The 25,171-nt window shown below is 37.8% G+C and overlaps 1 protein-coding gene across 5 annotated transcripts in view; it reads right to left on the reverse strand.

Annotated features, from left to right (window-relative positions):
• Positions 1 to 166: 166 nt before the first annotated feature.
• neto1l (neuropilin (NRP) and tolloid (TLL)-like 1, like) overlaps positions 167 to 25,171 on the reverse strand; it is a 53,922-nt gene continuing 28,917 nt past the window's right edge. The window contains exons 5-12 of one of the 5 annotated variants that reach the window (XR_015092185.1): positions 21,007 to 21,048; positions 20,432 to 20,559; positions 15,097 to 15,179; positions 14,103 to 14,248; positions 10,534 to 10,647; positions 6,797 to 7,421; positions 881 to 5,680; positions 167 to 744 (exon numbers count right to left, since the gene is read on the reverse strand). Coding sequence is in view for 4 of the 5 variants with exons in the window: in XM_086066472.1 (XP_085922598.1) it covers positions 5,620 to 5,680; positions 6,797 to 7,421; positions 10,534 to 10,647; positions 14,103 to 14,248; positions 15,097 to 15,179; positions 20,432 to 20,559; positions 21,007 to 21,048 (1,199 nt within the window). In the remaining variant the exon portion in view is untranslated. Of the gene's footprint in view, positions 5,681 to 6,796; positions 7,422 to 10,533; positions 10,648 to 14,102; positions 14,249 to 15,096; positions 15,180 to 20,431; positions 20,560 to 21,006; positions 21,049 to 25,171 lie in introns of all 5 variants that reach the window. The other 4 variants (XM_086066472.1, XM_086066471.1, XM_086066473.1 and 1 more) reach the window with 4 other exon arrangements.

Genomic DNA, 25,171 nt, shown 5'->3' on the forward strand with positions numbered 1-25,171 from the left:
CCTGACGGGAAACAGGTGCCTTAGATTCCCGCAGCTGTTAAAAATACGTTGTAAATTCTTCTCGAATTATATATATATATATATAATTTATTTATTCAATTTTTTTAATTTATTTGAATGAAAACCCAATCTCCCTCTCTCTGAATTGATGACTCATCACAATAAATCAGTAAACATTTGTTTATTGAAATATTCTGTCCAGCATTTTCTTTATATTATCAAATCAATATGCAAATGTATCTTAAATAAAAACACAACTGATAAAGAATGACAAACTAAGAAATTATAATGCGAAGACATAGGCCTGTGCCAAGTAAAAAAAAAAAAAGGTCATTAATGAAATTCATCGCTTCATATACATACATCAACCTCAAGACATTAAGACATGAAACAGCACCCAACATGAAACGTTTAACTGAAGCATGGAAAATGATTTTTTAAAAACCTGATTCATTTTTTTTTCTTAATGAACAACTTTACATTAAAGGTATTCTCTGGTTTGTCATTTATCTGTTCCATGGCTAGTTCATCCTTGCCAGATGTGGTCCACAGGTACAGGATCAATACACCTGTGCGGTCTGAGTCAAAGAAAACATTTGAAGCGTACATCACAGACTCACGCCTCGGCATCACATCGCTCTTGATTTCTCAGGCATATTAGTTCACTAAAGCCACAAGGGAGAGACCTCCAAATGCTGTCAAACTTGGCAAGATGCAGAAGAATGATGCATCGGTCTGATGTATCTGTAGAGAAATGAAAACACCATTACTTTGACTCCCTTCTTTTCTGGGCCTTGCGTTGTTTTGTTTTTTTCTTTTTCATTTTATTTATTTTTAATCTGCTGCCAGGCCTGCTTGTGATAAATTTGTCCAGACTTACTTATTTGAACCGAGATGTCTGCTTCCATCTGTTTACTGGCAGACGAACCAGTGTTTGACTTTGTGTGTTAGAGCGTCAAAGAAAGAAAGTGAAACAGAGTGGAAAAGAGAGTAAGTGTGTGCATACAATAAAAAAAAAAAAGTCAAAAGGCAGTAAAAAAGAAAATAGCGCACACAGAGCACTAGATATTTAGTTACTCTAGTAATTTTGCCCTGAGAGGGTATTTCCCCCCCAATTCGATTAGAAAAGAACCACTGTTTGACAATAATAATAATAATAATAATAAAAGCAAATAGTTCCATAACTGGGGCACAGCTCCTATGCTTGTGCAGGCTAACATCGATCCAATTTCCTGAACCTGGGTGAGCTGAAAGTGATTTAGGTTCACGAGGTGGGGTGCACCCTGGAGCAGTCGCCAGCCAATTTCAGGAGTGAAGGTCACTTATTAATGAGCTACATTGAGTATGTAATTATGGACTTTAATTTGCAAAGTGTAAAAAATAATGATGGACAAATGAAGCTTCATGAAGCACCGGTGATATTTTTTGACTTCGTGAGATGGCATTCTTTGTTTAAAGATACAGTAGAGAATCAATTTCCATTGCACTAGCCTTTATCTTTAAACCAAGAGCGCCCTCTAGAGGAGGATATATCGCAAGTTCTTCATCAACCTTCATTTCCCCATCACTAGTAAAAATACATAAGCAAAATCTTATGTGCATGTGCATTTGCTTTGCATGTGTTCAATTCATTATGTACGATGCAGGTTTTAACTCCAAAAACAATTTTACAATAGACGATCCCTCCCCTTGGCTGTTGTTTTAACTTCATAATCCCAACAACACTCAGGTTAAACTTTTGATTAAAGCAAATGTGACTTTCCGGTGGATAAAAAAAAATAAAAAAATAAAAATGAATGCATTTATTTGGTGCATATTCCACAAAGCAAACAAGAATTTAAAAAGCAATAATAATGTATGCGAGACATGGACGGCATGCGTGACAGATTTACTAAGGAGACAAGTTGAACAAAACAACATAAAGAAGGTGCTTTATTGTTATTTAATATTAATACTGTCACAAAGCATCAATAAAACCAGCCCTGAAGGATTGTTTGAATAACGTTAAAAAACATTCTTATTTTGCTCGGGTAGAAAAGTCTAGCTTGATACAAAGAGCTTCCTATGGCCAACGGTAGACAAACAAACTGGAGTCAAAGGAAGAAATAAATGAATTCGTTTGGTGGTTTTATCTAATTATTTTCAGCTATTGGCATGCAATGTATTTCATTTCGGACAGTCTGATGCAGGGGTGGCCAAGTCCGGTCCTCGAGAGCCACTATCCAGACTGTCTCCACTAACACACCTGATTCATGATCAGAATCGTTATCAGGCTACTGCAAAGCTGGCTGGTGAGCTGATCATTAGATTCAGCTGCGCTGAAGGAGGGGAGACATGAAAAACAGGCTGGATAGGGGCTCTCGAGGACTGAACTTGGCCACCCCTGGTCTAATGCATAAGTACAAGTGGGGCTTGGGAATGGTCTGATAGTTTCATGTTCTAGTTCTATTTCACTGGATATTAAAGAAGCATGCAAAAATGCAGCCTTGCATTGATGTATTACTGTCCAAATAACTGCACTACATTGATGTGTGCTAGTAAAATTCCAATTTTTATTAAGAAAAATTGTAAATCTATAAATCTACTCATGTGGATAATGCATGCTTAATTTTGGATCATCAAGTTTGTTTAAAGAAATATCATCCTAAATTTAGCCTGAAGTCTTTTCTATGGAGACAGTAGCAAAATGAACATCAAACTTCCTTTAAAGAATTACAACATGAAGTATCTTCATCTAGTCCTTTGTGCTCATCTTTGCACACGATCACACCATTTGGATATCTTTGCATCAAAGTGTCCGTTCGGCCTCAGCATGGTGCTGGTGTAAATGTCCGTTCCGCTTTGTCGCATGTCAGGGATGCCGCTCGCGCACTCATCCCGGATTGCACTACTCTCAAGAAGTCTACATGATGGAGACAACGTGACACAATGTAGAACATACACACACAGATACACGTAGACACACACTCTCTTACATATATTTGAAACACAACATTGTTTTCATGCGAAAAGAAAGCAGGCTCACATGAAGGACTGCTGCATAGAAAGCAGCATTGATTAAAAGCAGACACATCAATAGGCACACATGCACATTCCGATAGAAAACAATATACAAGAAAAATGTTGGTCCCCGTATTTACTTATACTTTAACCAGTAATAAACATACGTACCTCTATAACAGGGCCAAACAAAACTAATCTGTATTATTTTGGAAAGGTAAAATACGGTACTTCTTAGAACTTTTTCATTGGCTCTCTTTAGATTGTGCTGGTTTACTTTATGAAGTGTCAAGTGAGTATAAAACATTAAATATTACACGCGTAAAATACATTCCACTTCATGGCACAACTAAAAACATGCAAAGCTACGCAATAATTGTCTGCATGTGTATATAAAGTTAAGATCAAGAATATCCTGGCTGGAAATGACACAAAAAAGTTGAAAACGACTGTTCTAAGTTGAGTTAAATAGTAATAATAATAATATAAAAAAAAAAGGCATTTGCATGGTGTTTTTACATTTTAAAAATTATTCCAATTCTGTAAAATTTTCAGAAAATACATTATTTTGTTTAGAAAGCGACCAAGAGTGGTGAACATCAAAGTGTGGTGTAAGGGCTCTCTCTTGTGGCGTGCAAAAGAACCACACCATATTGTGACAGTGGCTTAAAATTAACTATTGCACTTAAGTGCAATGTCAATGTTCAAACTATGCATAATGTTACAGTGACTTACAATAATATTAAATATACGCATTGTGTGTATTTTAGAAGGGTGAGAACCACACATCCAGGGCATTCTAAGGAACTATATTTGAGAACATTAGATGTCGTTGTATACATGTACTGACAAAATTGTCTAAATATATATATATATATATATACATATACATATACAGAAACCTATTGATATCCTATCCTTTTGCACGGGACGTCACCGCCCTCATGAGACGCTGGACGGCAAAAGAACCACTTGCCTATATTGTAACCATTGAATCTCGTACAGCGTAAAGTCCTTCATCTAATCAATGTTTTCATAAAATGGTCATATCTTGCTGTGCAGTCGGTTGTACAGATAGACAAGGGAGTAAACCAAATATTGCCTTTTTATCGCATACCTACTAATAAAGACAAAATACGTCGATGGATAGCAGCAATCAACAGAAAGGACTGGCAGCCCACAATTCACGGAATTGTAGCGATTCATTTTTTGCGAGGTTAGTAGATAAATGTTCATACATTTTACGAGTATACGTACACTCTAATGAAAGAGGGGTCGAATTACGTGTTTCAAATCACATTAAGGAACTAAATAGTTAGCGTCCACTCCAACTGCACGAACACACAGCTTAGTTTTAAAATGCACCTTCTTCAAAACTATTAAGTGCATTTGACTGTTTAATAATGGGGGATTTCATCTTAGTGCTTGGGAGTTTTTCACTCTGGAGCCGGCCGGAATCATATTCATGAAATGACTGCATAGCTTGCCACTACGATTTTTTTCCCCATGCTGGTCAACATAACATTGTCACAGCGTTTCAATACAGAACGGAATGTGTTAAAATAAGTCAGTTGGCGTGATCAACAAGTTTTACCTTTGCATTACAAGGTATATTCTCTCCCGGTGTGAGCGTAGCATCTTGTCCCAGAGACTCAGCCAGCGACAAGCTTTTAAATCAGCTCCGGTGTAAGGAGAGCCGGTTAGACACCGGCATTACTACATAATGATATAGGTCGTGCGCTGTGAATTTCGGAAAAGTCGGCGATTTGATTAACTTGGTAAAAACAGCATGCAACAGAAGGTAAGGGGCTGTTTTCAAACTTACGATCTCCAACTTAAGTAAATATCGCGCTCTATAAGTCCCGACTAAATGTGCAACTTCGACTGACAGGCGAACTTTGGTTGAAGTAATAGATTCCATGGCTCTATGGGCAATAATAACTTTTAATTTGTAAAATAGCAGTCGCTAAGTCACTAAGTCGCTCCGGGTCACGTCCACTTCCATTCAACAATCATTTCCTCCCGCCGTCCGTCATAGGGCAGTCACATGATCACGTCATGTGGGTGCAAATGGTCAATACAGTGATGGTGGGAATGTAAAAGATAATGGTTAAAATGTATTTTTCCAATTTTTGGTGTCATTTCAAGCAAAAATATACCCATTCTCAGAAATTAGGTTTAACTAATATACCGTCAACGACAAGGAATGACATAATTCCACTGGAACATGATTTATCTTAAATCTTCACATCTTGTCACTTTTTACAATATGCTGCTTATTTTTGCTGTTGGGGGAAATGAAAAGATTAACACACATTGACCGGTAACAAATAGAACTCGAGCTTGAAAATTAAAAAAGTCCATGCAATCAAACATCCACTGAGTTTGCAGTTTGTCCACCACAAAAGAAAAAAAAAACATGCAGTAAAGTTGAGCATCCTACGTTCAAACAAACAATATGGCTGCAAGCAAGAACACCATCTTAGTAAAAATAAACTGTAAAAACAAAAAACAGAAAAAAAAAACATTTATCAAAGCAAACTGTGCAAATGACAACACAACAAAATACACAATAATAAAAACAGTCAGATTAAAGGGGTCTTACCTTGAGATTGTCTCTTAGACCCTAGTTGTGTTGTACTCTGATTCATGTTTGCTCAAAGAGCCAATGAGGCAGAACCTGAAATGTCATCATGCCTCCGTACTTTAATATCCCTTTGAATAGACACGTCACCATGCAACATGTACTGCTGTGTAAAAAAAAAAGTCCACATGCAATGTTGTCTAGTAATAATATGAAGTGTCAGGAGCAGTGAGGAAAAGTGCAAGCAGGAACAAAGATATTTGTGTTTTTCTTTCGGAAATGTCAAACACTATCGGAATCTTTATTACTAGAAAAATAACCTCAATTTGATTTTGACACAAGGCACTAATTCTATTAACTCATTCACTCCCAGCCATTTTCACTTTGCTCCCGGCTGTTTTATTGGATTTTGACTGATTTTGCAAGGCCAGCAGAATTTTGTGTTCTATCTATTGCTATAAAAACAACGAACCTACCAAAATAAAAAATTCAGTCTCTTCTTTTATCAGGAAACAAATCAGGTATATTTTTATCTGTTTCCGTTTTGCAGCAATTAGCATTAGAATATAGCTAAGTTTCATTATTATTCACAAATCTGTTTAAAACAGTGGGGAAATAGCTTTTTGCAGCATGGCTCTGGTTGGTCTCGTATACTCTGCTGCTACCTGCTGGCCGTTTTTGCAATAACTACCATTGCTTCAAGTATTCTCTTTAGTTCAGAGGCTGCATCAAAGCCTTCTGTATGCTCTAGCATAAAAACACACACACATAAAAATGTATAAATACGTCTTTGGGAGCATGGTAATATTTAAAATAGAACATATTTATGTTTTTGGGAGCAAATGAGTTAAACATTTGGGTTCTTATATTCAAACGTACCTGCGAATATATTCAAATACATGTATTTGAACGTATTTGCAATGTTTTAATTTATTTTACTCCACATTGGCAGTTCCATGCTTCCGTATAGTGTTTTAAAAATGTTACCCTAAAGTTTAATATCCTTACTGTGTATGACAAGCATGCAAGAGCAAGAAAACTGTTTTAAATATCGTATAGAGGGGTTTAAAAAAGAAAAAAAGAAAATACTGTTTGAGGCGTAGAGGAAGAACAAAGATGAACAAAAGAGGATAATCCAAAATAAAATGAGAATATTCCACAGTTAAATTAGGGCTGGTGCGCTTCCCTCATCAAAAATCTATGGATACTGACCGCTGTACTGCCTTTTCGTGGCGTGAAAGCCGGTGGCTGGTGGTTGGAACTTCATCCAGGTCGTCGTCCAGGTCGCATCCATTGTCCGCTCCCTCTTGCGAGTAGCTGTGCTTCATGACCAAGATGCTCCTGCGGTTGGCCGCGCTAGGCAGCAGGGGCCGCACGGACATGGGAGGCTGCGGGAGGTCAGCAAGGAGGCCGGCCGCCGCCGCGTCTCGCGCGCTCAGGTTGCCGCGACTCCCTCGCCCGCTGAGGGACAGCTGGGATATGTGGGCCGAGCCCGGGTTGGAGGACGAGCCACAGTGGTGGTCGTGGATGCAGCGTGAGGAGGCACGACGGAGGGCGTGGTAATTCTCAAAGTCTTCCGCTAGGTCCACTAGGTCCGCTGAGGCGGCGGCGGTGGCGGCGCTGCGTAAAGTGCACAGCTCGTAGTGAGGCGGCTCGAAGACCTCTTGGAACATGGTGGGGTCAAAGTCCTCACGCCGAAGGATATACTTTTTGCGAGGCTGCTTGATTTGGACGATGACGGAGATGATGAGGAGGAGAAGGACGATGCAGCAGGTGACGCCAATGATGGTCCCATTTGTGTTGTTCAGGTTGTCCAGGATGTTGGCTTTCGTCTTCTCTGTGCACGAGCAGAGATATTGTTTGTAAGTGTGATTCCCACTTCCGTGTAGCCTTACAACACGCCACACAATTTATTGGTCAGTTTATGCTACAGTCAGAAAATAAATGTACCAACATTTGATCAGCAACGCCCTTAACTTTTCATTGGTAAGTTTACATAACAATCATAACCAGGGGTGAAAGTGGGCCGGAACAGTCCGGAACAGTGTTCCGGTAAAAAAATTCGTTCCGGTCTGAAAATATGATGGCAACCGCAAAACCCCATGTTAAAGCTACTGAACGTAGTATATCCCATTTCGAATCGCTATTGCCACCTGCTGATGAAAAATAAAACTGCATATACCGTTCTTCACATACACACCACGCACATTACGTCACATCCGCAGACAGGGCGTCTGAAAACTATTGTCCAGAGGCTTGCAGGAGTACCCATTGTGAACACCTAAAGTGTTAATCTACTAATTAGAAGGCATTTCAGTCATAAATGGTCAAATAAAAATCTTATTAAGTAATATGGGAAAAAAGTTTCATATTGCAGCTTTAAATAACCTGTCAGGCTGCCACCCAAGAAGAAAAAATATATACTAACGTCAGATTTACATACACAAGAAGTCACCAAAAGCGGGGGGAGCGTGAGGCGGCGCAATTGCATATCACGCGGACGGGCGGGTGCGTGGGGCGGCGCGAAGGATGCATTTGGAGACACGGTGCGGCGCGGCGAAAATTCGCATATTCGCCAAAGTTGAAAAATGTGAACTTTTTTCGCATTTCGCCTGATCGGCTGAAATATGTTTTTTGTACCCACTCACACAAACAGACACACATACAAACATGGCCTCCCAAGAGGGGAAGCAAACCCACGCTAACTTGCATCGTAGGCAAGTGACGGTACCACTCCGCCACCTAGAGCCCAGGCTGAAATTTATGCCACATCGGCTTTGGGGATGGACTACGTCACACACAGCATCCTGTCTTGTCACCTGCGTGCAACAACACGGGCAGCCACTTAATACCCCCGTAAAAAATGTATCCTATCCTGCGGGTACAACGCATGTTTTTCAATAAATACATAAAAACACACGTAGGCTTTGTTTTGAAACAAAAAAGTATTTATCGCGGAGAAGCAAAAGAAAAGCAAGCTGCATTCAATGACCACACAAGCAGTAGGAAATCTCAGACATCATAGAAAAAGCTCAGACGACTGAATGTTACTGTTTTTCTGTTTTGTTTCAGATGTTTGAAGTTTAAATATCTGTTTAATCTCCACTTTTCTGTGATAAAAGTTATAATATCCCACAGCAGGGGATGCAATTTCTGTACGGAGGTAAATACTTTTGGCACAAAAGCGGAACGCTTCCCCCTATTTTGGTGTGAACATGGCATAAAGTGCTTCTGAATTGTTCCAGTGTGCTGGTGTAGCGTAATCCGTTTCCAACTATATCTATTTTTTATTTATCCCACGGAGTTTTGTCCACCGGCTCCGTTCTCTGTGTATCTGACGAGTCACGTCGATGTGTGCACGTGTTTTTGTTATCTGCTATTTTACACATCATTTAAAAAAAAAAAAACATTCTGGCTGCGCAGCGACCTTTATGTCAGGGAGTTTCGGCAAGAAATTCGAGCCACTTTCACCCCTGATTATAACTCATTCAGTGCCATATAGACGTCAAAAATCAATTTTAACTGAGCTGGCAGTGATAGAACATGGGCTTCGTTCTGTACTAGTTTACATGTTTGAAGAAGACGGCGTATTAGGGCCCCGTATAAATTTATATATATATATTTTTAGAGGGGGTAAGGAGGGGAGAAAAAACTTGTTTACAGGAAGTCCTCAAATAACGGTGGAGTTCCATTCCTTCGCTGGCGATGTAACCCAAATTTCGACTTAAGTCGGATTTCCCCATTAAAGTCGATATTTACATCAAAATACTTTTTGTACAGTAATTAAAAAAATAATATTTGCGCGACTTGGAAGACGGCGGAACCAATATTTCGTGTTTCCGCACGGACATTCATTGCTGCCGGACGGAAATGTGACGAGCTTAATGGCGAGCCGACCGGCTGATGGACGTCCGTTGCTGGAGGTAACAGCAACACAACTTTAAATAACTTTAAAATGGCGTGATTACTGTGGGCAGTTAACGAGAAAGAAGGTGCTACGGGTACGAGGCACAAACGGCGTAAAGTTGAAACGACGTAGGTCGCGTGTAACGTAGCTTAAAATCACAAATTTATGAGAAATAAACTCGGAAATTTGCAACATTATAAAGTGGCAAATTTGCAATAAAAGAAATGATACTTTAAGAGAAATAAACTCGCAGATTACAAGGAAAAAACTGATGTTTGTGCCAATATTTGTCGGTCGGTTTTCAAACGAGGACATAATTGCTTTAGCGTTGGGTACTGCCAGCGACTAAGACGCCTCGCCTTGCGAAGGGCCACACCCTGTGGATCAAGCATGGAAGTTAATTTGTTAAAATATATATTTACTTGTACATTTATGTTTTCAGAATTATTATTTACACATTCATAGTAGCTAAGTTGATGCGTTGAATCCGCTGTTCTCAGTCTTTCACTTGCATTTACCTAAAGTACACTAGCTTCTGATTGGTTAGTGTTAGTCAGCTGATAGGGGGTCAGGAAGTGTTGTCGCTGTAGCTGCCGTGTATGACGAGTAAAGTTTAAGAAAGGAATCCGTCTCCATCCTGCCTTTTCATTTGATAAAGAGTGTCCCATTAACCACCAACGAATCCTCACGTTAGCTGAGCTCCTGGTGGACAAAAGCCAGCACCTCATCCACACTATAGCTACGCTACTTATTTCTTGCAAGTTTCTGAGTTTTTTTCTCGCAAAGCCGCGAGTTTATTTCTTGTAAATTTGTGAGTTTTCTTCTCTGAATATTACTATCCCTCTCTAAAAAAAATATTTATATGTGACTCTAAAATGCCATCATAAAGAACTTTGAACTAATAATTTTTTAAAATTGTGTTTTGGTGTCAACCACTGAAAAGAAAGATGTACAATTGCTTGCGCAAAATAGGCCCACATCTAAAACAATTAATACAAAAAGATAGTTACAAATTTAAATATGTTGAATTAACATATCTCACCTTTACACTGATTCTCATCCCAGGGGTACACACAGTTCTGCTGGCCGTTGCACACCAGTGTGTTGTTTATGCACATGTTACTGTGACAGAAGAAGGCATCTGGATCACATGGAGCTGTAAATAGAGAGGAAACACAAACACTTTTGTCATGAAAGTGAAGAGATTAAAAAGCTAAAATGAAACAATGTCATTCCCTCGCTTACTCAATCAAAAAAATAATAAATTTTCACTTCAGTCCAATCGCTATTAACAGCACCAAATCTGTAAGCTGCTTAAAAATGTGCAAATCATTTTAGGGGAAGTCATTTAAATTTTTTAAGTAAGTCTGTTCCCCCAAAACCCATCTGTTGTTGGTTTTTCCCCCCTCTCCTCATCTTCAAAATCACTTTCACTTGATGTATGTGGATTGTGTCCATTACACAACTCAAATGAAACCTTTTGTCGTCATCCAATTTTTATTTTTTCTCTCTCCTCACCACCCATCATATTCTCAGCAAATCTGTCACCCTTGCCCCCCCTTTAGCATGGCCTTGCCGCAATCATTAAGACTGTCATCCCACGACTGCCCGTCTATGATGTCAGCGCAAGGGCGGAGCAACCCATCAAGTAGTAGACGTGGTCATAAAATCAGTGTGCTAATGTTACAGGCGACATCATCATGAAACACCCGAATATAAAGCCAAGGTGACCTCATTCTCATTTTGTACCAACATGGCAAAAAGATCAAATAAATTGCTCTTATGTGCGTTTTTATCCCGATTTGTACCAGCATTTAATAGGTTCTTGTTGTCAGTTGGCATAAATTCCTCTCCAGTATGGAGTTTAATTGAAAATGGATTGCTTAGTTTTTACTAACTAACAAACCAACCAACAAAGAAATAGCACCCCCCCCCCCCAACGTTTCACTCATGTATACATTTGTTTTTACAAGCTATTATATCTAAGTATAAATAGCTCTGTGTCTTGAGCAAAAAGCCAGCTAGCTCACCATTAACTTAATAGCCAGTAGAGGGGGTCCAGTCTCTTTGCTTTTTACAACTCAAGGCTCCTCTCATAAAACAGATCAGGGTGAGAGACCAGTGAGTAAACCTCACAGTCACAGATCTTCTAAAAAATTAATACCAACACGTCCAATAATAAAAGTGTCCCAGAGGTACAAATTATGACTAAATTAGTTGCTGGAGAAAATAAGAAAAATAAGAGCTAGTGGGAATAAAAACAAGGTTTATGCAGCAAAGTCAACTGATGTTGCTTTGTGGTTTAAATTCTCATTTTGATGAAAGGGGAAGTCAACCCCCAAATTTTCTTGACAATAAAATGTTCTATGGTCCCCCACTAGTGTACATATATTGTGATTAATATTGTGTTGGTGGAATATGAATTAAGCAGCAAAATCCAGCCATTTTTATCCATCCAAGGAGGCTGCCATTTTGCCACTTGCTGTCAACTGGAAATGACATCACAGTTGCTCAGGGCTCAGCTTGCAAAGGTCACATGACCAAACTCAGACAACAGGTGAGTCGTGATTAGCCGTTACCTGCACCCTGCGAAAGTGTGATTGATTCAATTTTCAGTCGACAGCAAGTGGCAAAATGGCCGCCCCCTGAGACGGACAAAAATGAATAGATATTACTGCTAGCAAATTACTGCGGTGGTTCCCGGAATTAAGTGCAAATGTACCGTATATTGTGGACAAGAAGAATACAGATCGTCCTGAGACCAATACATTGTATCCAAGATTTTTCAAGCATGGTTCCCCCCAAATGCCTTCATGCATGAAATAGATGATGACATGATACCTCACATAGATGTGTCACTTTTTACAGACTGTGACTGAGTGTGTCTGTGTGCGTGTCTCAACCTGAAAAACATCAGATGTAGTAGCAGTTGGGAGCATGCGGAGATGATAATGGTTTCATGTTTGCCCGTAGGAATACTGCGCATCCCACAGAATCGTCTCAATGGAGTCTGCAGCTCTCTAAAAGCTGACGGTCCCTTTGAGAAAACGCAGCAGCGAACAGTCATAAGGCATGACAGAACTTTTTCTGATATTTTTTGTCATTTAAACTAAACTAGATGGTGATGTATCAACTCATCTAAATGTGCCCACTTATTATTCATGAATCACTGTCATATCTGTATGAACATATTCACGCCTACATCATATTATTATACATTGAAGACAAACCACTGAATAAATGGAAAAAAAAAACCTGCTCCACATGTAAATTTGACCCTACACGATCCATATTGCAATGAAGTGTTTGCTGGTTTAAAATGTGTGAAACAAGCAGAAGATTCAATTGAGTCACTTTATGCATCCTGGTTCTGCTTGATGGAAATGTCTAAAAAATGGTGGCATTGACTTCAAAACACAACACAACTTTGTCCGTTAATCATCTCATGAGCAAGTTCATATGCAGTAAGTCTGCAGAATGCAACCGCCATGAAACCTCTGCCAAGCTACTCGCAGTTCACTGGTGATATGATGCAAAGAAGTCAAACTGTGTGTTAGAATCTCTCACAGGTGTTCAGCTCAAAAACACAAATACAAAAATAAAAACTTTTTTTCTCTTCTTTAACAAGAAGACAGTTGCCATCACTCAATTATGTCAACGCCATATTCTCAATCACCCACAGGCACCATTCTGTATGATAGTGCGGTATCACATTTAAAACATTTTTCACGGCCATTCGATTAGCAGTAACACTAAATGAAAAGCAGCAGTTTTTGATAGTAGCATCAGACATAACCCGTAAAAGTCAGTTGCTACTTTCATATTACAATTTACAGTTGAATACCTAGTTTGAGGTGGTACAATAAGAAATACTGTCATTTTAACTTGAAAGATTCACAAACTGTTAAGAGTTTGAACTGGCTTCATGTATGACGAGATGTCTGCCAATGCCGACCTCACGGGAGCTCTGTTCAGTAAGCCACATTTTTATTCCAAAACAAAAGAATATAAGAAGTAAACTAACTTAATGGTAACTTATATATTCCAGTATACAGGGATATTTAACTCATTCACTCCCAGCCATTTTCACTGAAGCAACCACCTTTGCTCCCGGCTGTTGCTGGATTTTGACTGATTTTGCAAGGCCCACAGAATAATGTGTTCCATTGCTATAAAAACATGGACCCTACCAAAATAAAGATGAGAGTCTCTTCTTTTATCAGGAAAAAAATTCTATTTCTATCTGTTTCCGTTTTGCAGCAATTGGCATTCAAATATAGCTAAGTTTCATCATTATTCACAAATCTGTTTAAAACAGTAGGGGAAAGAGCTTTTTTGCAACGTGGCCCTGGTTGATCTCGTATACTCTGCTGTCACCTGCTGGCAGTTTTTGTAATAACTACCATTGCTTTAAGTCACCTCTTCAGTTCATAGCCTGCATCAAACCCTTCTGTATGCTCTAGCATAAAAAAACATAGAAAAAACTTTAAAATATGTCTTTGGGAGCATGGTAATATTTACAATAGAACATATTTATATGTTTTTTTTGGAGCAAATGAGTTTAGAATGAACAAATGATTAAAAAAAAAAGAATGATCATGTCCTTCTTACGTTCTTGGTAGGTCGTGAAAAGGATGCGGAAGCGGCTTTTCCGACTGGCCTCATCCGCCCACATCCGGATGACGCCCAGAGTCGATACCAACATCAGGTCATTGGCCACCGTGGAACAGAACTTGCTCTTCAGGTCCTCCACCGAACTTGGGCGGGATAAAAATTTCAGGATTTAAAACAAAAACATACGTTTCCATACTTTCTGGGTGAATAATGTGTTAATATCAATGACAAAATTCAGCCTTGGTGAAAGTTTGCACTGTGAGTAACATTCCAATTTGTTATCTCATAATCACAGCAGAATATTGCGGATCTGTCGATAAAACACAATTCATTATAGTTTTCAAGCCCACACTTTAATCATTCTTTATCAGATTTGAACATATATTATCTTGAGAAGAGGTTATTGATTTGCAATTAAAGCTGATTGAAGATTAAGGGAAATGCTTAACCGAGCAAAAAAGCGTTAAAGCTGAAAATGAAGACGTTACATATTAATAGTTGCTGAAGAAATTGACAACAGACAACTAATTCTAATTACATTAAATTGCCTATTTGCCATGGACGTTTGTACTTTTTCACAAAATCAATTAAGTGTTTGTTTTTTATAAAATTATGATAAAAATACAAAAAACATTGCTCTCATTTCTGAAGTTACACATTATTATTATTATTATTATTATTATTATTATTAATTACTACTACTACTACTGCTACTATTACTACGGCTAATAATAATAAATAGCATGATTACATAATCCCTATGGCAATTAAAGGCGGGTGGTGCAGTGTTTTGAAAGTCTTTGAACAATAAAAGTAAGTTTTATCAGTGGATGCAGTTAAAGATAAGCGCAACTTATCTTATCTTGGCATCAAACAATATTACATTCTTCTCATTATGGCGCACACATACTGAGCTTTTATCTCAAGATAAGAATGGGATTAGTCACCACTTACAAAGGCCATTTGTAACCATATTGTCAAAAAGTCCTACCTGCCGCCGTCATACACCGCCACAAAGTTGCGCTTGCACTCGTTGGAGTTGGCCATCTCATAGTCGAGGAAACGTAGGTAGATCTAGATTCAGAAACAACGAACAAAGGGGAAAACACAATCAACCAAGCAAGCAAGCAAAGCAAAACAAATATCTCTCATCTTCTCAGCAATACTGCATGGACTTAAAATATAAAACCTAATTCAAAAAGTGAACCTCCTGACACCACCTCCTTACATCTGCCTCCGTGACTCGTTCATCAAGACACGATCGCCCAATCACATCTGCGGTTCCACTTGGCTGCGCGCCGAACTGGCCATCATTACGGTTAATGAGTAGGGCCGCTCACCAAGTGTGACAGGAGAATGTGACACTTTAAATGCCCAAAGACGAACGCTGCAGATGGGGATGGATAATGGAGCCTGCGCTATCAGCAAGATGGCTAACAAACAAGAAAATATACAGTATATACTACAATCCCGACCCAATGCAACAGTTGCGCTTTTTCAAAATTCTGCCTACATGTTGTAAAATTATACCTCTCTGATGGTGTCAGTCAAAACTTTGCATTATAGCTCTTATTCTGAAAACCTTTAGTTTCTACAGGCCAACCTAATATCAGCTAGTTTTCAATGCAAAGTTGCATCCATCCATGCACAATATGTCTTGCCTATGGCGTGTACATTCCTAAAACAACGACACTGAGTATAGGGAATTAAATCACTATTAGTCCTTGAAGGCAGGAGTGGATGATGGAAGAGCTTCAAAAGACATTTTTTCCTCCCCTTTGGCAAAGATGCGGCATGGATTATTAAGGATATCACATTTTAATGTTGTTGAATTTTGAGCATTATGGATCAAGGAGTCTGAGTACGTTAGTTTCTCGGCAGGGTGGTCAAGCCCCTCAGTCAAAAAAATGCCAGTAATAGTTACAGAATAGAACACACACACATATATGTATATGTGTATACATATGTATATATATATGTATATGTGTATATATGTATATATATATATGTGTATATGTGTATATATATATATATGTATATGTGTATATATATGTATATATATGTATGTGTGTATATACACATGTATACACACACATATATATATATACATATGTATATATATATGTGTGTATATGTATATATATATATATATACATATATATATATATATATGTATATATACACATATATACACACATATATATATATAAATGTATATATATATATATATATATATACACACATATATATATATATGTATATATATATATATGTGTGTGTATATATGTGTATATACACACATACATATATATATACATATATATATATATATACACATATATATATATATACACATATACACATATATATATACATATATACACATATACATATATATATACATATGTATACAGATATGCATATATATATACATATGTATACACATATACATACACATATACATATATACATATGTATACACATATACATATATATATATACATATATACACATACACATATATATACACATATATATACACATTTATATACACATTAATATACACATATATATACATACATATATATACACATATATATACACACACATATATATATACACACATATATATATATATATACACACATATACATATATGTATATATACACACATATATACATATATACACACATATATACACATATATATATATATACATACACATATATACACATATACACATATAAATACACACACATATATATGTTTATATATATATATATATATATATATATATGTATGTTCTATTCTGTAACTATTACTGGCATTTTTGGATATATTGTTATTGTGATATATATATATATAAACATATACACACACACACACACACACACACCCACACCCACACACCCCCACACCCACACACACACACACACCCACACACACACACACACACACACACACACACACACACACACACACACACACACACACACACACACACACACACACACACACACACACACACACACACACACACACACACACACACACACACACACACACACACACGGCACAGGCCATAAGTTTGGTCACACTTACTTATTCAATGCATTGACTTTATTCTCATGACTGGTTACTTTGGAGATTCTCCCTGAAGGCATCAAAACCATGTATGAATGTTGAGTTATGTATTTAACAAAAAAAGGTAAAATGACTGAAAACATGTTTTATATTATAAAATAGGCATCCTTTGCTCTGGTTACTCTTCTGCATACTTTTGACATTCTTATATTCTTTCAGGTGACTACCTTTTGAAGCTCATTGAGAGAATGCCAAGAATGTGCAAAAAAGTAATCAGCGAAAAGGGTGGCTATTTATGTATTTATTTGATTATTTTCAAGTTTTTTTTGTTTGTTAAGTACATAACTATGACAACTAACTTGTCATAGTTGTCGTCATAGTTTTGATGCCTTCAGTGAGAATCTATCATGTACATAGTCATGAAAATAAAGCATAGTATTGAATGAGAAGGTGTGTCCAAACTTTTGGCCAGTACTGTATGTATATAACTTGTTATGACACCACCATCAATCTATGGCTTGAAATGTTTCTTATGAGCATTTTATACATGCAACATAAACACTGTTATACCACTACGGTAGGTGATCCAATGTCGACATGGTAATGACAGAGATGCTATTACTCCAATGATTGTGAGGCTGTTCTCATAACAAAAGGAGATTGACAGATCATTTCTGTGTTTTTTATATACTGTACTGATATGGCTTACTAACTAACTAACTAACTAACTAACTAACTAACTAACTAACTAACTAACTAACTAACTAACTAACTAACTAACTAACTAACTAACTAACTAACTAACTAACTAAATAAACAAACAAACAAACAAATAAATAAATAAATAAATAAATAAATAAATAAATAAATAAATAAAACTGTTATTTTTCAAAATGGAGCTTGCCAGGGGACAAAAAGGATCATGGATGAGGAAAAATTTGGTTCAGATTGCATTATGAACCCAAACGACGGCAATGGATCAAACAGATACAATCACCAATTTGTAAGGCGAGAGATTGGTTCCAGCAGGAAAATAGGCTGCCTGCTTATTGATTCCGCTGCAGCCAGTAATGAAGCAGAATCCATCACTGACTGGTGGAAGAATATGTTCACGCTTTTGCTAAAAGGCCCCAGTAATGGTGAGTTCCCGCTCTTCATTACAGTCACAGCCAACATCTATATTTTTGGTGAATGACATGCATGTAAAGATGCACAACGTGTCATGGAGCGAAGGGCAAAATGAGGCGATCATGACAGCTAAAGCTAGTTGGAGAAAAAGCAACCAGTATTTTCTATATTGCTTGTCCACAGGTGAGCTAGTGTTAAATTTCAACGGTGATCAACTCAAGCAGATTTACAATCGTAAAGTACAATATTGTGCCTTTAGGGGTGCAATACAACAAGCATGTGACTCTACCTTAACCTTTTAGGTTCTGCAAACTGGCACAAACACATTTAATCGGTCCTATGGGGTAAATGTATCTTTTTTAATAAATGTGCAAGAATTTAAGCAGCTGGATTTATTTGACAACTGCATATTGCATCTTTTCAGAGGAAGCCCCCAATAAATCCCTTTGCCTCACCCATTGTGTTTCTTTGAAAAAATGCTTCATTAAATCTTATATATTTTTCTCATCCCTTCTATTCCCACTTTGACTTTGGCGCCCCCCCCTTGCTCTCTCTGGAGCACTTTGATGCAGTTAATTAGAGCCTCTAGTAAAGGATGTCATTATCTACCGTAGCTGTTCTTTCTGGCACACTGTGTTAGTATATCAGTGTAATATGAGCAACATAAGAGGAGAAAATATCAACATCTCTCAGTGTAGTAGACCACTAAAAACTAAAATCACCGTTTATTTTTTGTTTGTTTGTTTTATTCTTTATTTCATTTTATTTAAGACCACTAAGCTCCACCCATAGGGTGCCGTGATACCACAAGCTGTATGGCATTGTATAGTATAGTAAACCATATAAAAGGACATTTGTGTGAGGAAAAAAGGTCGTTGGGCAGATATGTGCCCTGGAGAACAAGTCAGATAAGAGCTAAGTAGTGGATATAGCCATACATCACAGTGGCATCAACACACTCAAGCAATGTGTGCACAATAGAAATGAGGCTGAAGCACAGTAAAGTTGTTGTTATTTTAATGTATTTACACTACTCACAAAAAGTTAGGGATATTTGGCTTTCAGGTGAAATTTCAGGACGTGCCTAAAATGCATTCAAACCTTTACAGGTGAGCTTAATGTGACTGTTGAAATCAAGTCACTTCCTGTTGAAATTAAGTCTCTTCCTGTTCAGGTCTGGGCATTTCCTGGGGAGAATCCCGGGCATACCCAATCAAGTGGCCAAGATGGCCGCCGCCCCCGGTTGGTGAGGGGACGAGAATCCCGGGCGTACCTAATCAATTGGCCAAGATGGCCGACGCCCTGGGTGGGCGGAGGTAAACTTAATGTGACCTTCTCTAAGCTTTTGAATGCACATGTCCAACTGTTAAATGTTTCAGTACTTGTTGCACAAGTCACTGTTCTCTAACGAGGAGCTTAACGGCAAAATTCACAAACAGACATAACGCAATGAGTATAGAAAACAGTACAGTACAGGACAGGAAAGAAGCCAAGCATTGTTACCCGTGTGTGTTGAGAGTGGCCATACAGTGGAAAGAACGAGTGCAAATGAGGTTGGGGTTCAACTTCATCATCAAGGCTTTGAATAGCAATTACAAAATAGCCCCAGAAAAAGCTAATAAATCCCACAGGTGTGTGTCTATGGAGATTTTCTTCTGAATGAACACTGAATGAACATACATATGGTTGGGAGCAGAAATCAGCAACACAATTGAATAAGCCCTAATGCTGAACTGACCCTACATGAACCCCGTCAAGCAAACTGTCTGACCCTCAATGAGGCAAGGCCTCTCCCTCCTGCAGAAATGAATACACACTTTGGGATACTGCTGACAGTTGCAGACAGCCCTCATGTAATATCAAGGTTTCCTGATGCAACCCTCTGACCCTTTTTTTTTTTTTTGCGCATGCTGTGGGAGGCTGAAGGGAAATGATAAGGACAAAAAAAAAAGTGTAGTTGACCTATTTTAACTCTCAATTTCACTGCAAGATATACAGGTATAGAAAATGGATGCACTGTTCAACTTGCACTATGTATCTTGGTTACAACTGTGCAGGTGTACCTCATAAAGTGCGTGGCGAGTGTACTTAGCAAGGAGGGCAAATTACTCACCTTGGAGCGTGGTGGCGCCCGGATGTACCATTTGCAGTCGACGGCCTCGTTGGCGCCAGCCTTCCCGTCTCTGGTGATCTGATGAGACTCCACGATACCTTCCGGACCGACCATGTTGTACTGACACGCTGAAACACACACAAACAAACAGCAAACACAGCCTTGTCAGGTCAAACTGAATAAAACACTAAACTATTGGTATGAAAATATCAGCAGCCTTGAAAAATTACTTTACTGATTACATGATTAGTAAGTAATAAGTTACTTTACTGATTACTTAATTTTTAAAGTAATTAGTTAACGGTTTACTTAATTTTAAATGTAATTAGTTACTTAACTAATTACTTGATTTAGTTACTAAAATAGATTACAAGTTGCTTACATTCAGCAAGTGCCGACAACACTTCAACGTAAAAATGATATTCGGTTTTGCCAATACTTTACTGGAAGTGCATTTTTTAACAGTAATGTTCAAGAATTCATTTTTTAATAAAAATAAAGCCAGCCTTTTTTGACTTAACATAAATACTCAGTTTGAGAGAGAGGGGGGGGGGGTGTTGGGGGAGACTACCTACAGGGTAGAGGTGGTGGTACTCCCAAGTCTGCAAAGTCTGGATCTGAGGAGAGAGCAGAGGAGGGATTCAAATGGAATGCAAGATCACAAAAGTAGAATTTTATGAATCACACGCAGGCGATAAAAAAAAAAATCTGACATTACAGGGTTTATCAAAATCAATTGTTCAATTATGTAAAAGAAACACACATTCGGGACAATGAGAATATAATCATATTAAATTAAGGTTTTCTCAGTATGTAATTAATTAAATTATGAAAATCATTGTTTTTAGATATTAAGTATTGAAAAAAACAACTGAACCTAAGATTTATTTTATTGTATAAAAAAAAGGTTAAAAACCGAGTAAAGTTCAAAGTTCTTACAATTACATTTAAAAAATTACATACACACAAAATGTAAGCAATTATTGACCCCATGCAACATGTGTAGTTCTCAGAAATTGTGGTTCATACCGCTAAATACCAGTTTAATTAGCAAACGTTTTTTTCTTTTAAAATATGCATATATGCATTTCCCTTCACATCCTGTGAATAAATAACCAATTTGTAGTGATGGATAAATGAAGCTTCATGAAGCACTTATGTTTTTTGAATCCTCTAGATGGCACTCTTGGTTTAAAGATGAAGTGGAAATTTAATAAATTTTCATTGCACTAGCCTTTATCTTTAGGCCAAGAGCACCATCTAGAGGAGCAAATAAATATTTCAAGTGCTTCGTGAAGCTTCATTTTCCAACCACTACCAATTTGATTACATTTGTCCTTGTGCTTCTATGTAGAATTGAATGTGCATGGAAATAAAAGCAATTATAACCATTTTTTCATTTAAACACTACAATTATGGAACACATTCGAGTATACTTGTTAATACAAATATAGAGTAGGTTCTACCTTTGCAACCATAAAAGCTGCCACTCTTTTGTAAAGACTTCCTATACGATTGTAATCCATGGGAATTTTTCACCGTTTAGAACACTTGCTAGGTTATCCTCATTACAAATTCATACCTCTGTTTGCTACATTCTACGTTAATAAATGAAAAAAAAATAGTAAAGTGTAAGACGTAAATATATAGAGGTCATTTAAAAAAGATACATTTAATCCATGATGAAGTTCCTCACATTGGGAGTGTGCCAAACCCATACATTTGATCAGCCTGAGATAAGAGAAGCATCTGGTGAAGTTTTGAAAGTCACCCAGACGTGAACGTTTGTATAATGCAATCAATTAAATCTTGGCTGTCTTGGACCATTACCACCTGATGTCTCAACAAGTCTTCGCCTGGCACAAACTTCAACCCTTGAGCCCCTGCCACTGTGCATCCTCTATGTATACAGTATCCATCTATTTTCTATAGCTCTTATCCTCATTAGGGTTGGGATGAGTTGGAGCCCATCCCAGAATCCTCCGATGTAATCCCTATGCCTCACATCCACTAGGGTGCACACTTGTCTCCTGTCCGGGAATTACATTTCATGTAAACAATCCCAGTTATGAATATTAAACTTTACAACAGATGCACTTTATCACACTAGAAGCTTCTATCTGGAGAAATAAAAACAGAGCGGCGCTGTTAGCTATGACATCATGCGCGCAGTCACAGAAACAACACGCACACACAAGCGTTAAACGTGGCTGTTCCTCGTCGTAACGACCGACTGAGCCTACTGCGGAAGAAAGCATTGATTGCACAGCAGGAGCAACTTGCCTAAATGTCATGGGCTTTGTCTGTGTATGCTGAATTTTTTTTCAAGACATGAGTCACACTGTCTGTGTGTGTGTGTGTGTGTGTGTGTGTGTTTGTGCGTGCATGTGTGTGCGTGCGTGTCCTACAGTTACTAATGCGCAGGACGTAATTTCACAAAACGTTTGTTTTTCTGGTTGCAGTTTAGAGTGTGATGAACCTAGTATATAGCATATCTGCCTCAATTCAGGGTTTAGGGCCACAATTATAATAGTTTCGGAACTTTCATTATAGCTAGATTTTTTTTTTTTTAGTTTAGTTTTTTATTTATTCTTTTAATTGTGGGAACACTTAGAACAATTTAATATTAAATATCAACTTTCCCTCATTTATTTTTAATGGGTCAGTCATTGAAATGTTTCTAAGTCCCATTTTCCACGCCCATACAACTTATCATCATTACCACCTGTCTAATACTGCTCAGTGGTGCAGTAAAGTGCATTGTACAGTAACCAGGAGGTTGCAGGTTCAAATCCCACCTTCCACTGTACATTACAAATATATCCATGGCCATTATGCTAAGTGATATACATGTATACCAACTGACTACCATATCAAGAAATGCAATTAATTTCACTAAAATTATTAAATGCATGCTTAGCTTTCAGCATCAATTGACACTTTTAAAAATAAATACGCCATTAGCCATGATTTCAAACAAGTACTCTTTTTTTTCAAAAATGTTTTGCATTAGTTTAGCTTTTTATTAGTTAGTATTAGTTTTCCGTTTAAAAAAATAAATAATTTTATGTATTTCTTGTGTGAAAGATAAAAAAAATATATCACTGTAAGTTGGCTTTACATAATCAGGATTTTTCAGCCAATCACCAATCAGTAGTTACCAAGTTTGAAAAAAAAACGATAACCAATCACAGATTCGATCAGAAGACGGAGCAATATATTTACTCTATAGCCCCCATTTGTGGAGAATAGAGACAGGCCCGGCCCACGGATAGCCCGTGTATAACTGTCGTTAATTGAAATCCACATAAAAAATTAAAAAAACTATAAAGTAATATCTTATTTCATGGAGCTGTTAAATGATGTCAGTGATCAATTGGGCAAATTAAGACATTACAGTCGATCACCGATTTTGCATAAAATGCTAAATATCCTCCGATCGCGACCCAGTCGATCAGATCGGTCTAACCGTAAATAGTGTGTAATAAAAATTCAATAAATATATTTTAAAACAACAAGCCACAAAACAAATACAGAGACACACAGACTTTCAATTACAATAAGTGCGGTGCATAATAATGTTTCTAACGTTAGATGCATCACAACACCAACGTCTAAACGAGTATGCTTGCTATAATACCGAAATTATTATTACTATTTAAAATCAACCTCAATGGCTTGTGTACTGCATGAAATGAATTGCCAAAGACAAAAACGAAGGACAATTTCGCTATACTGCACTGTAATAATAGTTTGAGGACAAGTGCCATAGAAAATGGATGGATGGAAGTTTGATGTTCTGTGCAGGCAGTGTGGCTTCAGTTCCCACTCTGTGACATTGTGAATGTAAATAGTTGTCTATATGCTTTGTAATTGACTGCCTGACCAGTCAACATGTTACAAGTTTTAGCAGTGCGAGAAAATGTTGGGAAGTGCAGTTTTAGATCATCTTAATGAAGTGACCTGAGGCATTATATGCAAAATGATGAGTTTGATGCCCTTCTTCTATTTGTATTTGCGATCATGCTCTTCTCAAAGTCTATTAGCCTCCTCCAAGATACAGTATGTGGGTGTGTGCAGCAGGGAGGAAGACGTGCATGAATGCTGAGAAAACCAAAGAGGAAGACAGTTAATGAAACAGCGACCTTCAGGTCATGTGTGCAGCTTGCGCCGGAGATTTATGATTGGTCGCTGGCATCACTTAACCCTCCGCCGTCACAAGGCCAAGTCACCTCGGCGGAATACATGCATGTGAACCAGCGCACCTCTATTCTGACATGACAACAGAGGGCCCCCTAAAGAGGCTACTGTGCTTATAAATGTCTCTCATACGACCCTTGACCTTTTAAGACGAGGGCTGCTGAATTTCAATCAGGAAGCAATCATTTCACCATCAATCCCTTCCTTTGCCTCTCTTCCCGCTTTGATTGATTCTATGAATTCTAAATCTATTATTTCAGTTTTACTTTTGATGGTTTGCACTGGCAGTTTTTAACATGTGCATTATGTGCGGCCGAACCGTGGTTCATATTTTCCTGTCAAAAGAGACATTCTGGGCCAAATAAATAACCAAAAATGTGTCTGGAGCCGCAAAATATTTGAAGATTGTGACGTAGGAATCCGTGTGTTAGTGTTAGTCTAACGTACAAAGGGCCCTAATAAGAGCTGCACCACAGCACCAAAATACGAGAGCAGCTTTCAATACGTAGAGATTCATTTGCTTCCACTTTTTTTTGTCGT

This window comes from Leptonotus elevatus, chromosome 21 (assembly GCF_054856555.1).
Source record: "Leptonotus elevatus isolate MCC_2025b chromosome 21, RoL_Lele_1.0, whole genome shotgun sequence".
Classification (NCBI taxonomy): domain Eukaryota; kingdom Metazoa; phylum Chordata; class Actinopteri; order Syngnathiformes; family Syngnathidae; genus Leptonotus; species Leptonotus elevatus.